The 18,144-nt window shown below is 43.4% G+C and overlaps 1 protein-coding gene across 1 annotated transcript in view; it reads right to left on the reverse strand.

Annotated features, from left to right (window-relative positions):
• Window positions 1–3,184: 3,184 nt before the first annotated feature.
• CDS2 (CDP-diacylglycerol synthase 2) overlaps window positions 3,185–18,144 on the reverse strand; it is a 56,579-nt gene continuing 41,619 nt past the window's right edge. Inside the window, exons 2-13 of the mRNA XM_079129110.1 lie at window positions 17,062–17,198; window positions 15,645–15,741; window positions 14,835–14,932; window positions 12,602–12,741; window positions 11,429–11,487; window positions 10,713–10,795; window positions 8,649–8,736; window positions 8,070–8,138; window positions 6,893–7,045; window positions 5,086–5,205; window positions 4,660–4,763; window positions 3,185–4,415 (exon numbers count right to left, since the gene is read on the reverse strand). Of these exons, the coding sequence (XP_078985236.1) occupies window positions 4,283–4,415; window positions 4,660–4,763; window positions 5,086–5,205; window positions 6,893–7,045; window positions 8,070–8,138; window positions 8,649–8,736; window positions 10,713–10,795; window positions 11,429–11,487; window positions 12,602–12,741; window positions 14,835–14,932; window positions 15,645–15,741; window positions 17,062–17,198 (1,281 nt within the window). The 3' untranslated portion in view covers window positions 3,185–4,282. The remainder of the gene's footprint in view (window positions 4,416–4,659; window positions 4,764–5,085; window positions 5,206–6,892; window positions 7,046–8,069; window positions 8,139–8,648; window positions 8,737–10,712; window positions 10,796–11,428; window positions 11,488–12,601; window positions 12,742–14,834; window positions 14,933–15,644; window positions 15,742–17,061; window positions 17,199–18,144) is intronic.

An 18,144-nucleotide genomic window follows, 5' to 3' on the forward strand; every position in this document is an offset into this window, starting at 1 on the left:
ACTGAGATGTCTGGCCTTGGGAAATACGGTCCCCATCAATCGAACAGGTGAGAGCTCTGCCCAATCAAGAGGCAGTGCTAGTGAGAAGAGCCACCTGAGAGTAGGAGAGGTCACCATGGTAACCCTGAAGTGAGGAATGCAGGAAATGGAAGGGGCAGCAAGGTGGGCCACACTCAAAGGGAAACAGCAGCAAGTCATCTGTTCATGAGGATGGGGTCACCTTTCAAGGGATGTGGGTTGGGACCGTCCAGGCTCAAGGGGAAATGGGCCTAGCAGAGCCCTTAAATGAGGACCCTTGTCACCACTGGATCTAAACCCCAGCACCTTCTGTGGATTGTGCCATTAGGCCTCCATCCAACAACACAAACTGAGTCAGGCAGTCATAGCTGTTAATCTCTTTAAAAACTGGAAGCTGGGAAACCCTGAGGAGAGAGATAAAGGGAAAAGGAAATTTACTCTGACCATAAAAAAAGAATATGAAGTTCTGACCAAGGATTCACTGACAGTGTGACCCTGCTGCCCTTTGTGGAGTCCTGTGCTCCGGATAAGTATAGAGTCCACAATCAGCTTACTGTCGTGTGATGTGTCTATGACAGTCACCTGGACATTCCCCCACCCTGAACTGGGAAGAAAAGGAACCCCCTCCCACTTCACCCCTTTCCCCAATGTAAGCACAATGTGCACAACTGTGGAGTTACTCTGAAAGACGGAAGACAAAGGTACCTAAGATATTACTAGAACAGGGAGAGGTTTGGGCAGAGATAAAAATCTCCCTTGGAAATCTACCTAGGGATGGCTTCATAAGGAACACGCTGCAGTCTTCCTAAGGAAGGACACTCTGCGCCTTGAGTCATTCACATCTTCCCCCATCTACACTCAACAGGGGATGGACCTGAGCTTACTGAGACCCACGATGAGGATCTGAACTCAGAGATCCATTCAAATAAGCCTCCTGCCAATTCTGCAATTAGCCTAGACCCAAATCACAGGGTCTATGTATTCTCTCTCTTAAAAGATATTTTTTGGAATTTTCTTGAATAATATAGGTCAAGTTACAGGATAAAAGCCTGTTTCTAAGTTCAATTGTGTAAGGTTTAAAGTTACACTTCACCCCTCACATACATTGCAGAACTATACAACATTAAGAATAAATACATTTTAAATGTGATTTTACTACAGCTACTAAATGTTTCAGAATAGGAAATAGGCAAAAGACTAATAAACATAATAAGACCCGGCTGCCTTCAAGGCTTCACTTTCAGGAGTAAACACAATTGTGTGCTTTTTTTTGGTGTTGGAAGATGTTAAGAGAGTGGCACACACTGGCAAAGGGAAACCTCCGTGCCCCATGAGCACTTGGAGCAGCCCGAGTGGAACTCTCCAGGGATGCCCAGGCCCAGGCCTCCATGTCAGCCCTGGTTAGCACGTCATCTCCTCACTTCACCAGTAACAAGTCAATGGCAATTTAAGCCCCAACCTGGCAGGGGCCAGGAAGAATGCTGCAACATTTCAGGTGGAGTCAGCTGAAGGACCAGCCATCCCTGTCCTGTGGGACTCACAGTGTGAAATGGAGCAAGTCCCAACTCCACCTCATCACCCTGGGAACGCTCTCTCCAGGGAAGGTGCTCATGGTTCTCTCAGTTACCTCAGAAGGCTGCTGGGAATGTATGGAATACAAATTGCAAAACAAAGCAAAAATCTCTAAAATCGGGACTATGCACTATTTATAAATAAACAAACAAGTGGGACACATACAACTATGCGTGGAGGTGACAAACACTGGATTCATGACAAGGGAGGGCACATAGTTTCAGTCGTATTTTATTTTTGACCAAAAAAAAATGGGTCTAAAGCAAGCTGTGCAAGTCACCAAGATCTGCATGGGAGCACGTTAAAAGAGTCTCTGGAAATGTGTCTGCAAGTGGGAGAAACACACACCGCAATACTGACACAAAGTGGCGTTGCTCTCCTCTCCACCTGATAGAGAAATTCCTCCTTCATTAGAAAGCACTTAGGGAAATCCGGGGGGGTTGGGAACAGCTGCCACTCTGGCCTCTTGCTGGCAGCTCTAGTGAGTCTCCAGCTTTAGTTACCCAGGATCCCCCTTGTGACCACTTCCATCAAGGAAGGTAAGCCTCAGGTGCTGGTCCCAGGCTCCCCCATCCCAAAGGCAGCCTCGCTTCAGAGTGGGTCTCTGCTCCTGGGCACCAGCTGAGAAGAACCCCCTGTTCTTAAGGACCCACCATATACCCACAATGAGGCCACAAGAGACAAAGGAGGTACCCTTCTGTACCTAGTCTGGTGATCCAAGTTCATTTTTCAATCAGAAAAATAGTTTTGCTCCTAATCACTGTTGAAGATTAGTCACTGAGATGCTGAATCATCTTGAGGATAAGCATTTAGAAAAGACCTCAAAGCATTTTCTTTTTGGGCACCCAGGACATGACCTGCGGAAGCATTTAATGGTAAGAACTTGCTCTGGGGAAATCACAGAATAGTGAACAGAAGCAGCTGAGAAAATGAGGACCCCAGAGTGATGTGTCCTGCCCAGGGACACATAGACAGAATGGAAACCTCTACCATGTTTTATTCTTAAGGGGACCTTAAACCTGAAAAAGAAAAGCCATGAAGCTGAAAGAGAAGTGACAGTTCACAGAAAAAAAGCTGCTTCAACTCCACACCCACAAAGGGGGTCACAGATGTGTGAGGTCAAACACTGCGAGGGCTCTATCACCTGGCTGATTATGAGCCGCCAGGAGGCAGTAAGGCCAACTTAAAAACACCAGACACCAGGGGCTAGAACCAACCAGACTTCCAAAGCAGGGAACACTATCTTCCAGGTTCTTCCATACTTTGTTTGAAAAACCCCATGATTTGACCCCAGTGACTTTCCAACTCAGAGTGTAGCTTACTCACAACCTAAATCAAAACAGACCAAAGTGCTGAAGCAAGTCATGCTGTCACTGGCGTTGAAAGCAGCCATGCCACAGAATCACTTTAACACATTTGGACACCAGGTTTTCTCCCCCATGCTCGACTACGCATTGGCCAGACAAAGAATTAATCTGTTTTCCCAAAGTCCATCTGGCCTTGATGAGTAGGGAGGGGAAAAAATAAATCAGTTTACACAAATAGGAACTACAACAAAAGGTCCCCCAGGAAACACACACTACATTTAAACTGGTCACATTATATAAAAAGTATACATTTAATCTTCAGAATAGCCAGGTCTCTCATAGGTTAGTTTTGCCATAGTTTTAAGCAGGACTTTGTGGTTTCAATGAACAAGTCATGGTATAACTGAAATCACGGTAAGAAATAAGGGTGTTTTAGAAAAAACAGACACACGCTCGCCTTGAGAGTAATATATACACAACACAGCAGCTACATCATGTTCAGCCAGGGGCGTGCAAACCAAAAGCCCTCTCTCCCTGCCTCCGGGGAGGACCCTGCAATGAGGGCCCCCAGGAAGGACTCAGCAGCAAGTCTACAGCACAAATGCCAACGGCCTCAGCCCTGAAAAGATACAGTTTACTCAACTGTCCTCCAGGAGACACTGGAGCCTAAATCATGGGAAGGGGCTCAGTTACAGTGCTTCTACTGCAAACACTTGAAATATTACAGTGTGGTTTTTCTCCAGACTATTATAAATAATTTTTCGTGCTTTCAAAAATAAAAACTAAATCCTTCTTTCAGTCTGAAATGAAGTGAAACCATATATAAAGCAGAGCTTCTTTTAGCCTCTGCAGGATTTCAATGTGTACAGAAAGCTCATCTGATCAATAAGCCTCCATCCCTCCAGCCTAGAGAGGGCAACCCTTCACAGCTCCCAGGCAGGCACTGGTAGAGAAGAGCCAATGAAAACCGCCAAGTACGGCAAAGGCGTCCAAGCCATGCCCCCAGCACTAGTGGGAGAGCCGAGTGAATGGGCTGCACACAAATGAATGGTCACTCTGACTGGGTCCAGAAACAGCCTGATAAGGATGGGGGATAAAACCTCCAAGCACACATCCTGAGCTGGGCAACAATGTCTTCCAGGTTATTCAATACTTCTGTTTAACATACCCAAATGACTTCTTTCCAACTCAACTACAGTTTACTCACAATCCAAATCATAAACACATAGACAGTATATACAGAGTTTAACCCACAAATTAAAAAACACTCTACCCAAAAAAAAAAAAAAAAAAAAGACAGTGAGTTGAAGTCACAGCAGCTGGGCTTGCCTTGGAGACCTGCCCTGCACTCAGTTCTGCTCCTGCTCTCTCTACCCTGGTGGCCCCTACTCGTCCTCTGTGGTGGCTGTCAGAATTCCCTTGTCAGTCAGGTGAGACTTGAGTGTGTTGAAGATGTGAAGCTGCTGATCTGGCCGCAAGGTCAGGAACTGCTGAATCAATTTGCTTGGGTTAGGGCCCCTGCAACAGAACATGAAGAAAAGCACTGAGTGGGCCCAGCTGTTTCTGAAGCTTGATCATCCAAGTTGCTGCTCTGATCTGTGAATTCTCTACTAAGGGCAAAAGGAGGCCTCATGCACAGTAACAACTGAAACTGAGTCCATATTTGAGATGGTTTCCACTGGAACTTAGATGTAGCCAAAAATCTAGACATACACCATACTGACAAAGCCATCAACTTGGTTCAGATGGAAAGGCACTGTACCTGATAAAACTGGCAATGTACACATTGACAAAGGTAGCCATCAGGTACTGGCAGTCAAAGCGATCCATGATACCTCCGTGGCCAGGAATGGTATTGGCAAAGTCCTGTTTAAGGTAGAGAAAAATGGGTAAGCCTGGTTTCAGTCCCACCCCAATGTCCAGCTACTGTGCTGGGTAGTCAAGGGCAAGAGAAAGAAGACTGAGGCAATAATAGCACACAAGCATAATAAATTACAAAATGTTCTTTTAAAGAAAAAGCATTAACAAATGAACTGAAAAACCACATAAATGCAGCACCTAGGTCAAGAAGAGTCTGCATTAATTACCAGGGTGCACAGTCTGGTGCTGTGATGGTGGGAAAGAAGGGAGGAAGGCAGAATATGGGCAAGGAGAGTGAGAAGAAAGGAATAAATAGACCTCTGCATACTTTGATTTTAAAGGCTCGTTTGAATCCACTTGCGAAGAACCCTCCAAAGGGACCGATGAGTGAGGCAAATGTGGAGAGGGCAATGCTGTGAATCTGGAAGGGATACATCCGGACTGTTTTCTAGAAAGGTAAGTGAAGTAAAAGTCAAGATGCATGTAAATCCAGCCTTATTACATGTTAAGAGAAATAACTCTTGACAAAACTAATTACACATTTTTGTTTTAATCAATAAGGAGATTTTTTTTTTTCTTTTACATTCTTATGAACCATCGCGCTTGGAGGTCCTGCGGATCTGTCTCTTGCTTCAACAGTGTTTGGACGGAACAGACCCGGGGACTCCCTTTTCTTCTACTTCCAATCGCCTTCCAATCTGATCTCCACATTCTTATAAATCTCCAACATCGTGCTTAATGGAAGACATTAAAGTATTCTGCACTCAGGTCAGTCACAGTAGTGTATGCCCTTAATCCCAGCTATGAGAGGCCAGGGGGAATCTTAAATTCGAGGGCACACTCAACAATTCAGCAAGACCCTGTCTCAAAATATAAATAAAAAGGGCTGGGGGTATAGTTAAAATGGTGAAGTATCCCTAGGTTCAATTCCCAGTGTCCCTGCCCAGAAAATATTCTACATTCAACCTGCTGCAATATGTTATTTTGTTGGAAGTATATAAAGAAAGTACAGGCTTACATAGTTCAAAAATAAAGCATATTTTCAGTAGTCTTCTCAAATAATAGTGAGTATTCTTTAACACTACACCAGAATTTGATAGTGGTTGTTGCTTAAAAATTGGATGCAATGTGGAATCTGAAATCCTGCAGATGAACTTTTTGTGCTCTCTCACATCATCTATCTCACTCTGAATGGATCATTTACCCATGCGTGACTATGGAAACATGCATTGACCATCTAGAAAATACAGGTTCACTCAGTTATATAAATCTTCCAAATGTAAACACATTTCACTGTTCAATGTCAAACTATCACCTGTTGAAATCACCATGGATCTCATCAGAAAAGTCTTTAAGGACTAAGAGGCCATCGTGCTTACAGTGCCAGGCACATGCTTTCAAAATTCAAACTTACTTGAAAGCCAAGTTTTATCTGTTTAGCATTTGCTAAAGTGACAGGCTCACTTCATTCTTTCTCAGAAAAATGTCTGCTAAATGCCCAATCTGAAAAGCTAGTTTTGCCACTCATTTCAAATAAAAAATATGTTCCTAGAAAAAGGCAGTTTGTTCAGCTCACAACCCAAACAACTGTACATGCTTTTCCTTCAGGCACACACCATACGTCATTCAGTATTTAGCAGAGAATGCTTTATGTATATTTTCCATTTCAGCAGAGTATTAAAATGGTGTGCAAACAAGGGTCAAACTTTAGTAAAATCAGCAGTTTTACTATTTCATTGAAGGCACAAGAGCAACTGGCTTGTCCACATTGCAAGGGGTGGCACTTGTGCCATTGCCCTAACTCATACCCAGATGCTGGCCTTTTTCCCCACTGCTGTTTTTGCACCATCACAGCAAATATAAGCAGAGTGAAAAAGGCACATAAAGTCATAGTATTATTATGAAAATAGTTGTTACCTGAAGGATCCCTCCAAAGGAACCCACAAAACACATTTTGTGAGAACCACTGCCCTATAAGATATGAAGTGAGGGGAAAGGTCTCCTGCCCTCACCCTGAACTGGCTTGAGTAATTCTTAGTCTTGGGGCTTTAGTGGGAAGGAGGCTAGTGGCTCTGGAGGGTAGGTGGTGGTGGAGTCACTATCCCACCCATTCACCCTGTGTGTGTGGCACATACCCAGCCAATGACTGACTGGATCACTCCAGGAATGTTGTACTCCTGCAGGCGGAACAGATCCGAGGGCTCACAGTCCACAGTGAAGCTGTTGGTATCATTGTTGTACTCCACAGGGCAGACAAAGCATCTGTACCCAGACATCACGTAGGACAGCTGAGAATGAGGAAGAGACAGACAGGCATGGAGACAAGCTGCAGTTACCAGATGGCCGACATTTGGCTTGGACATGTTTGTTCCCCGGTGTCCACCATCCTGCTCACTGCAAGCTACGTGCAAAGTCAGAGGTCCATGTCTTGCCACATGTGCATTTCGCCTAAATTTTTTGAATAAAAGAGATTTATGCTCACTGAGGTTTCACTCAGATATGCCCAAACACACAGGCCTTGAAAAGGAATTTGAGCAAAGAACTACAAGATATTTCTTCCCATTTGCGGAAGTTCTAGTCTATTTCCTCAGGCTCTCTAAACAACTGGAAGAAGGTCATGGGAGGATGGGACAATAACAGTAGTCAGCCAGGAGAAAGGCGGCTAGATAGCAATAAGGCCAGGGGAGATCGGCAGTGAGGGACCCACCACCAGGTAACACGAAAAAAAGGGAGAGACTGGCCTGAGGGTCAGAGGCAGAAAGTGGTAGTATCTTTGAAAGGGCTGAAAAATCATCTAGCTCTGACAGGTTACAGGTAGGAAAAAATGAGGGTTGGAGAAGTTTTTTTGTTTTTTTTGGGGTGCTGGGGATGGAACCCAGGGCCTTGTGCTTACAAGGCAAGCACTCTACTGACTGAGCTATCTCCCCGGCCCCCAGGGTTGGAGAAGTTTATCTCACTTCACCTTACTCTTGGGTGGTATTCACCCTGATCTTGAAATAACAAATGCCTGGACAACAACATTGCCTGCTAAAGTGCCACCATGCCTATGGATGAGAGAGTATTCAAGGTGCAGATGTTCCCCATCTCTCAACTGCCAAGACACTGCCTGAAAACTGGTGGGTAAAGGACAGCCAGCACTACTGTGCCCATTACAGAGTGTGCCATGCTCATGCCACTCTTTGGGGCAAGGTAATCATTCAGCAGGACAGAGTTCCTGGTCTAGTGAGACACACTCTCTAACCCTGCACAGGCCTTTGAAGATTGAGTGAGACTTCTGTCTTCCTTTCCACCTGGTTAGGAACCACCACCTACCAGAAGGCCAAACACCACAGTAGCAAAGAAGCCCCCAATGAAGCCTTCCCAGGTCTTCTTTGGAGAGAGCTGTGGACGAGAGCACATTCTTAGCAAAGGATGTCAGTGACTCTGGCTTTGAAAAAGATTACTTGTGAAAAATATTTCTATCATAAAACCCCTATTCTTTTAACCACACTACCTTCTAAAATTTCCCAAACATGACTTCCTTTTTCCCTACCTTTTACCCTTTAGTTTCCTTTCTGTTTCAACTGGTCATTCAAATATTTTTATTATTAAACTATGTACTAATCTAATGACAACTCTCAAACCCAGATCAAAGCTCTGAAAGTGGGCTTTAGGCCTGAAGAAATATTTCATTAGTTGTTTTGTTTTACTGTACTGAATGAGTAGTTGTCTGTTTTCCTTTGGCTTTTCTCATACAATTAATTTACTACCAGTTTGTCCCCAGGGTCACATGATTATATAGCCACAGTACACAACAACTAGATTTCCGCTCTGTCTGCCACACTAACTTACTCACATAGAAAGCCCCATCCTCTCCTCATGGTGATATTTTATGTTAGGGTGATTTATTACCTTGATGAGTGGGGTCCGACCAAAGAAAAAGCCAAACATATAGGCCATGATGTCATTACAGATCACACAAGAAATGGGGACAATGAACCTAGGAATTAAATCAAAATGAGAAATCAACTCTAGCAAGATGACAATACCTCAGAAGTTCACCAAACAGTGCCATTCATAAATTTCAGAACCAAAAAGTTAACAGTACATTTGTAACCTATTATGGTATAAAATACAAAGTAAACCCCAAAAAGCCATACATAATACCTAACAAATAGTGGGCATTAAAATGTTTACTGAACGACTACTGAATGAATGGAGAAAATATCTATGTCATCTGTTCTTTTTTCATTATATAGTAATATATGCATATAATACAAATTGTAAAAGGAAAATAGAATTTTCTCCAAAATAACCACTTTTACTCTTACCTAATTTTGTTTTCAAGTAGTTACCTGTGCATTTCTAAACAATATATTTTATATCTATTTGGCAGCTAACTTACTTTTTTCACTGCTTACTTCTAGCACTTGTGTGCCCTACCTTTCCCTAGGACAACCACTGGAACAACATGCACAGCTGTATTTCTTCTCTGCCCTCCTCCCGCAAACCCAGTCACTCCCACCATGAAGGTAAGTGGTGTCTACACTCATACCATCTCTCTCCTCACTCTCTACCCTCAGACACTTTTTAGTTTTTCTATTAATTTGACATGATCTAAATAAATCTTGATTTCCTGGCCCAGCAACTGTGGGCATGATTTCCTAACTTCCTGCTTGACAGAGAAATTTGAAGTGTGTGAACCCTTCTCACTCTACCTTCCAAACTCCATATTATTTACTTTGTCAAGGCTTCTAGAACACAGTCTCTATAACAATGCTCTATAAGAATGATTAAACCATCACTGGAGACTTTTAATATCAGTCACTATAGTCTCAAGTGGCTTTCTTAGCCATAAATTTGAGGACTTAGCATGTGCTACTCTTTTTTTTTTTTTTTAATTCATAGTTTTAGTTGCAGGTGGGTACAATGCCTTTATTTTATTTTTATGTGGTGCTGAGGATCCAACCCAGGGCCTCAGGCATGCTAGGCAAGCACACTACCACTGAGCCACAACCCCAGCTCCATGTGCTGCTCTTAAGAAATACATAACAAGAGCACTGAAATTTGAAAAGGAAATAGTGCCTCCCCAGGCCTTTATCATTGTTTTAAATAAAATAATGCCCAAGGCTAACATTTAATATGAGCTAATTAATCTCTTTAGATTTGCTGACTTGTTGGTTCCTCAGGAGGTGAATGTAACTATATTCAAACTAACATTTGAAGAGAGAGGCAGTCTGGGATATCACCCACAATATTTAGCACATCTCTCATTACCAGAAGATGTGCCTTTACCTTTCCACTAAGATCACCTAGCTTCTCAGTTATCCTGCTGATTCCTATCAATGCTGACAGATTTCCTGTTAAAACCACTATACTTCTGAAATAAAATCTACTCATGAACAGCATAATGTTCTCCTGACACACTGCCAGATTCTATTTGCTAATATTTTACTTAGGATGGTTCTTGCTTCTTCCTCATCAGCTTTGGCATAAGTGTCAGTTAGATAATACTTGGTTATTAACCCACTTGGTCCCATTTCTTTCTTCCAGGTATTGAATTTACACAATTTTCAAAGCTCTTCTATAGTCACTGATATATTCAAATTTGTTGCGTTTACATTTTGCTAGGAACTCCTGAATATTTCCTCCAGGTTTTCAAATCTGTTGCTGTACAGTTACAGTTTGATTAAATATCCCTGTACCTATTAGTCTAGAACAGATTCTCAGACTTTGGGTCCTGACCAGCAACATCAGTAACACATGGGAATGTACAAGAAATACAAATTTTCAGGCCCTAGCCCAGAATCTACTAAACCAGTCATCTACGTTGTAACTAGCCTGAAGGCTATTCTGAATGGTTCAAGGTGAGAACCACAGGCTTAGAAGGTAAGGCAAGGGTTCTCAGCAGCACAGGTATATATGAGATACACCCACAAAATAAAAGGGAAAATACTCCTTGCTGCCATCACTCACCAGATCATTCCTTCAAACAGATTGTGGATAACGAGATGTGACTGAGTTACAACAATCAGTAATGTTACATGGGTCCACCCAAACTGCAAAAGAAGAAAAACTATCAAGTTTGCCTTAGAAGTACCTTTAAAGAATAACAAAACTGCTGACAAACAGGGGAAAAAAAATCTACTTTTGTACCTGACTTACTAGAAATAAAAAGATACAGAACAGGCTGCTGAGAATAACACTTTGTTCCCCCGTAGCAAAATTCCCATCAAAAGCAGGGACTGGCTGGTCACAGTGGTGCATGCCTATAATCCTAGCAACTTAGGAAGCTGAGGTCCAAGGATCACAAGTTAGAGGCCAGCCTCAGCAACTTAGTGAGTCCCCGTCTCAAAATAAAAAATAAAAAATAAGTTGGTGATGTAGTTCAGCAATAAAGCACCGTGGACTCCATTCCCAGTACCAAAAAAAAGAAAGTAAGGACTGAATAGACTGAGTCTTAAGATGTGAAGTCTGGGTAATTTTTATTTTCATAGTATTTACTGAAGTCTTAGGGCACTCAGAGAGATGGTCTCAAGGTTCCAGATACATAGAGAATAGACCACATCCCAGAGTTTTGATTTGTCACAGAAAGCATGAAAGACCTGTTGAATTTCTGCAGATCTTCAAATTAAACCAAGAATTCGTTTCTCTCTCCTTCTCTCACACACAGACACACACACTTCCCTTACCATGTAGAACTGCAGTCGGTAATGCTTCTTGACCAGACTCAGTACAAACATGCAGAATCCTAGTATGAGCAAGGAGGAGGAGAATGGGTTAAATGAAACATACTCTATGTTTATCCTTCTAGTCATTTCATTTAGCTGTGTTAAATGAACCTTTGATTTCTTTGCTGGAGTTAACCAGAGCATAATTTCAAAGACTAGAGCAGAAAAACTATTGCAATAGCCCTGCAGTTTTAACTCTATATATTACAAAAGAGGTACCTGAGACTCTGATTAAGCTCTGCTGGGCAGGGTAACACACACCTATAATTCCAGGTACTTGGGAAATGAGGCAGGAGAATCTCAAGTTCAAGGCCAGCAATGGCCACTGAGGAAGACCCTGTCTCGAAAAATTAAAAGAGCTGGGCATGGTGGTACATGCGTGCCTGTAAACCCAGCAACCAGGAAGGCTCAGGTAGGACAAGTTCAAGGTCAGCTTTAGTAACTTAGTGAGACCCTAAGCAACTCAGCAAGATCTATTTCAAAATTTAAAAAAAAAGAAAAAAGAAAGGTGGGGGCTGGAGATGTGGCTGAGTGGCTAAGCACACCTGGATTCAATCACCAGTACCAAAAAGTAAATAAATATAACTAAAAAATAAAAAGTGATGCAGCTCAGTAGTAAGAGTGCGTGCCTAGCACGCTCAAGGCCCTGGGTTCAATCCCCAGTGTTACAAAAGAGAAAGATTAAGTTCCTTGCCCACTGAGGTTGTCTTTTGAAACGCAAATCTAGTGAAACTTCTACTACACTGCAATGTTTCTCAAGGTTGCTCTTATGATGACTTCCCTAAAAGATGGTCACTGAATAATTTTTGTTTGTCATACTACAGACTCTCTACCAGCAAGAGAGTTTAGACCAGGCCACACATGTTCTACTGGTCCTCCTAGGAACTGATACGCAAGCAGGTGGGGCAGATGACCATGGCCATCCCCCACAACCACACAACACCCTGGTCTCCATTTCTTAGTAAGAGCTGCAACAGCTCAATATAGGACAGTTCAATGTAAGACTGAGTCCTCGGCTTGCTCCCCAGCACAGAAGTCACATCATAAAAATTTTAAACAAGAATTCCCCAACTCCTTCTCCAGACAGACAAAAACAATGCAGACACAAGCACTGGTGAAGCAATTAATGCATACCTGTTAGATAGAGAGTAAAGGAAATGAATCGATGGTATTTACTGAGAATCCGCAAAGGCTCCTCTCTCTGGACCAGGGTGAAGAAGTAATCCGTCACTGTCTCGCCATAGAAGAAATAGTTTACACACAGTAGAAAGTACCTGGAAATGAAGACAAGGCAGTGCCACAGGAGCACATGAAGCCTCTCCTTCACAGCGAAGCTGTCAGAAAACACTGAGGAAAGGACAGAGAGCAGCAGCCCAATCTGCCTGGAGACCCTGGGACAGCCCACAGAGGGACAAGCAATCACAGTTCCCTGCTTTCTGCTAACACTGCAGGTGAGAAAGTTCATCTAGAAAATCGTGGCAGCTTTCCCCTTCCCTCTTCACAAACTTGGGACTTGGTTTTTGTCCTCTTGTAGCATTCCCATATCTAACCTGAGAATCCTCTAAAACATGCCTCAACTCTGCCTCTCCAGGCTAATTCCCACTCTTCCCACAGGAAACTTCCACTTCTATCAAAAAGATCCATTCCTGCCCCTTCCTCACCTGGAACATCTTCTTCGCTTATCCATTTTTTCATTCATTGTTCAAATATCATTTTCTTCATAAAATCTTACATGATCTAACTCCCCCATTTACTTCGAAAGCAAGTAGTCATTGCTCATTTTACTAGAGGTCAGTTATACTCCACCTTGGAGTACTTCTCACCTAGAAGCCTGGCTCTGACCTGTACCCTTTCACTAGATTAACTTGTTTACATCCTCTCTCAGTGAAGTTCCATGAGGGAAGAAGTCATGGCTCACATTCTTCTGCAGTCTCCATGGTGCTTCTGAGTATGGACCAGGCAGCACCACTCCAACCTCTTCAATGAGGATCCAAAGACAAGGAAGAGGAAGACAGTTTCTCTCCCCTCCCCGCCCCCTTTTTTTTAATTGTGCAGTTCAAAAACTCATATTTGATTTATTTTCTGTTACATGAAAGTCACTGGGCACAGTGGCACATGCCTGTAATCCCAGTGGTTCAGGAGGCTTAGGCAGAAAGAATTCAAAGTGAATTCAAAGCCAGCCTCAGCAAAAGTGAGGTACTAAGCAAGTCAGTAAGACCCTGTCCCTAAATAAAAATACAAAATAGGACTGGGATGTGGTTCAGTGATCAAGTGCCCGTGAGATTAATTCCCCAGTACCTGCCCCCCACCAAAAAAAGAAAACAAAAAGTCTTTCAAAAAGTGACCAAAGCTAGGGGTTAGGCCTCCTGAGTATATTAACAAAATTCAAAATACAGCTATCCTGTTATAGACCTTCCACAACACAGCCTACATCTTAAGCCAGAGAGCAATCACAGATAGATCTGGCAGCTGGGAGGCAGCACGTGCTATTGGGTAACAGGGAAACGGCATGGGAAGGGTGTGACCAACCTAATTCTGAGCACATCAGCTCCCTCAGCCATGACCAAGTTGTGGGGCACAAAACTCTACTGTCTAGCCCATGAAGTCACAAATAAACTGGAGTCCCAGCAAAGTGGGGTAGAAGAGTCTGTATTTGCTACAATTCTCAGAACTATGTAATGCTCTGCTCAAATGTCACCACTTGAAAACAGTATAGTCAAGAAAGCAGAGTTTCCGATCAGAAAGGAGTCTCAGATATCATCTGCAATACAGTTCTTTATTTTGTTTTTGCTTTGAGGCAGCCAAGCCCTTTTCTAGAGAAGAAAAAAGCAAGAGTTTCTCTTGAAGAGTCCAGATCCTGTGGTTTTAATTTCACCCTGCTCCTAGTGGCACCCCCAGGTACCTCCAAAGAACTAGGACTCCAACCCCACCATTTGAAAATGACTGAGGAAGTCTTGCCCATCTGTTTTAGTGATAAGGAAAACAATTTCCAGAGACAGCAGTACATGCAACTTGACAACCACAGAAGACTCTAGTGAAATGTTGGGATACTACAGCACAAAAAATACAATGAAGTAGAAAGCTGGAGGGACCAAATACCACTCCTGCCCCAGGAGTCTAAGGAACCCAAATACCAGTGCAAGCCCTCTCACAGAAAGCCCATCTGATTTCTTCTGAGGAAGATTCCAGACTCCTAGTAGCTACTGAAGACTCCTCAAGACAGTCGCAAAGTTTGGTCTGTGAAAGGCTCAAGGTGTAGTGCAAGTCTAAGGAGGCCGTTCCACCTCCTCCCACCATCAATGTAAATACAAGCCACAAAACATATCATCCAAGTCAGGTAGGGGCCCTCTGGGGCCAGAGAGCTTACCAGCTGAGGGTCCTGAACCAGGGCAGGTCATAGGAGTGGTAGACATTGTAGCCAATAGTGATTATCTCGTGGAAACACTTAATCTGAACACACATTACCTGTAAGACACAGAAGAATTAGCACACTTTTCTTATTAGCTTCAGAAACAGAAAATAGCAGGTCACAGGTCCTCAAGAAAAACCACTATACTTAAGAAAAACTTCAGTTTTAGGATGATCCCCCTCCCCTCCTCCTCAATACTATTTCACAAGGCAATGCAGCCCTCTGTCAGAGAAAGTAGCTTCACATGTCTGATGTTCAGAGTAATGTTTTATTCTAGACCCTCCCAGGACTCAAACAATTGTGTCCCCTTTTGACTTTGGTAATGAATATTTGAAAAGCCCCTACTGCTTTGCTCAGCAGCCAGATGACATCATCTGGCCCTTTCCATAACAGCAGGAAGACCCACAGCAGCTCTGAAGACTATGACTCCTTAATGAAAGCTCTAAGCCCACAAGTGAGGTCCCAGAAGAGCAAGAAACAAAACCAGGAATTACAGAAAGACACAGCCAGGGTCGCAGTTAATCTGTAATAATAAATTCAATATTAAAAGCAAAGCAACATACTTTAATAAATGACTGGCCTACTCCAGTACCCTCCAGTTAGCTACTGAAAGATGAGAAGTCACAGATGGTCTAAGGCTTCGAAGTATTCTGAGGAACCTGGAGCCCCACTGATTTCCAGAACCAACCCAATATCTGGCACTAAAGACAGCTAATCCTGCAGGTCAAACTGAATGCAAAACTAAAATGACATGTAAATGGCACTTACAATCATCATTAAAACCATTGGTCCCAAGTAAATGATAATGAAGAAAAATGCAATCATGGCCAAAGACAGGATGCCTCTCACCCACCAGTTCTTCCACCTAGGTGAGAAATAGGGAAAAGAGAAAGCACCAGTTAGGAGCCCAGAAAGAACTATAGCACAAACACAAGGAAAATGGCTCTTTCTGAGTCTAGAGGGCCCTGATCTTAGTTCTTATCAGGGCATCTCCTCTACTTTATAGGCACTGCCACTGGTGAAGCAGGGCATTAGCACCAATGCCTTGCCCACAACGAAATTCAGCAGGTGCTCCAGGGCCTACAGGAAATACACCCAGCTTATGTCTGAAGTAAAGTAGCAGGCAAAAAAAAGATGTAATGCCCACAGCTTCTGTATCTACTGGGATGACTTCTATGGCCATCGAGCTGAAGAAAAACTTCTGAGCATTTTCCAGCAGCAGAATTCCATACTGCACTGCCCCTCATCATCACAGCGATGGTAATAACATTAGGCAAAGACAGTAACAGCTATCACTGATATACACAAGTCCCCCCCCTTTTTTTTGTACTATGGATTGAACCCAGAGCCACTTTGCCACTGAACTACATCCTCAGCTCTTTTTATTTTCTGATACAAGGTCTCACTAAGTTTCTGAGGATGAACTTCAACTTGCAATCCTCCCAACTCGGTTCCCCCAGTAGCTGGGATTAATAGACGTGTGCCACCATGCTCGGCCTACACAAGGCATGCTTATAAGAATTTTGCATATATTATTAATTCAATCCTCAACACTACTAGCTTTTTAGAATTTTTACTTTAAATAGGTTTTAATTCAAATGGTATTTTTTTAATTGACACACGATATTCATACATATTTTACTGAGGAAATGGGAGGACTGGGTCTCACACAGTTAGCAAATGCTGAGGCTAGGACTAGAGTCCAGGCATCTGGCTCCAAGCTCTATGCCCTTAACCACTGCACAATACAGCTTCTCCAAGTGACAAGCTGGCAGGCAGGCACAGGAATGCTTTTAGATAATGCTTCTGGGTATTATAATTTGTGTTTTTCACCTACCCACAAAACTATTGTTAGAAGGACCAACTTCTCAAGAGCCAAAAATTTTACCCATCGATTCAACTAAGTTGAAATGTTTCCCACCTTTTCCTGGAGAACTTAAGGAATCGTTTGTTTTTTTGTTTTGTTTTTGCGGTGCTGGGGATTGAACCCAGGGCCTTGTGCATGTGAGGCAAGGACTCTACCAACTGAGCTATAACCCCAGCCCAAGGAATTGTTCATAGTGCAGGTATATGGAAGAGGGAAAACTAAACCTTGAACCAGAAATTTTAAGACCCCAAGTCTTTCATGGCACTTGGACACAGTGCAAGGACCCCCACAAACACCTGCATCACTGAGCCACATTACCTTGAAGACAAGTTGGAAAGGGCTCTGTTGAGGACCTCTGGGGTGTCATCTACGGAGGTTGGTGGGGGAGCTGGTTCCGCTCGACTCTCACTGTCCGATGCAGTCTCTCCATCTACCTTTGCTTCTAACTCTGACTCCTATGTGGCAGAAAAAACAGAAGGGGAGAAGATCAAAAATGCCAAATAGACTATTGAGAAGTGTGTGCCCATCCTGGAAGAGCTGTGTGAAAAGACCTCAAACAGGGCCTGGCAGTTAGGTGACAAAACAGATGGGACACACAGCAATCGTGACAGTGTTCTGACATATGCTGAGGTGGCTGCACTCTGCTGGAAGAGAAGCATGTATTTATACCATGCACAATCTGCTGAATCCCCCTGGGTGGGTGATACAAGAGAGAACAGTTGTATTCAAAGGCAAAAAGGAGGCTGTAACATATTTCCTGGGGCTTATCCCTGAGCTTGCCCTTGCATAGGTGCCCCAGGTGAATCCCCAGAAGTGTTGGGCTGTGGGCACTCAGGAAGATCCTCTGAAACTCCTCTCCACCAAGGCCTAAATCTGACAGGGCACTGCCCCTGCTCTGCCATGGTGCACTGCAGACTCTCAGGACTGCCACAGTGGCTAGCAGCACTGATCAGATTCTCTCAGGGGAATCCAAGTGTGTAGGCTATTGCCTCCATGGATACACAATGCCAGTATGACCTCTGAACTTCACAAGAACATCCTGTGAGAAGACCACCAGAGTGTGGAAGCCATACCTTCCGGCTTACTCAAACCAAAGTTTGTGCTAGACTAGTGAACCTGTCCTTTGCCTGCCAACAGGTTCTGAGCATCAGCAGACCCTGTAATGTCACTCACACAGAGCTGCCAGTCAGGCCCCAACCATAAAGGAAACAACTTCAGGGACTGACCCTGCCCCCAACCTGGGCACATGCCAATCACAAACTCCACTCTATGAGTATTAGGCTACTCTGAATCCTAGGGAGCATCCTATTTGTCAGAGTATTTATTTATTTATTTATTTATTTATTTATTAACAGGGTTTGAACCCAGGGCACTTAATCACCAAGCCACACCCCAGCTCTT

Source organism: Sciurus vulgaris (assembly GCF_902686455.1).
Source record: "Sciurus vulgaris genome assembly, chromosome: 2".
Classification (NCBI taxonomy): domain Eukaryota; kingdom Metazoa; phylum Chordata; class Mammalia; order Rodentia; family Sciuridae; genus Sciurus; species Sciurus vulgaris.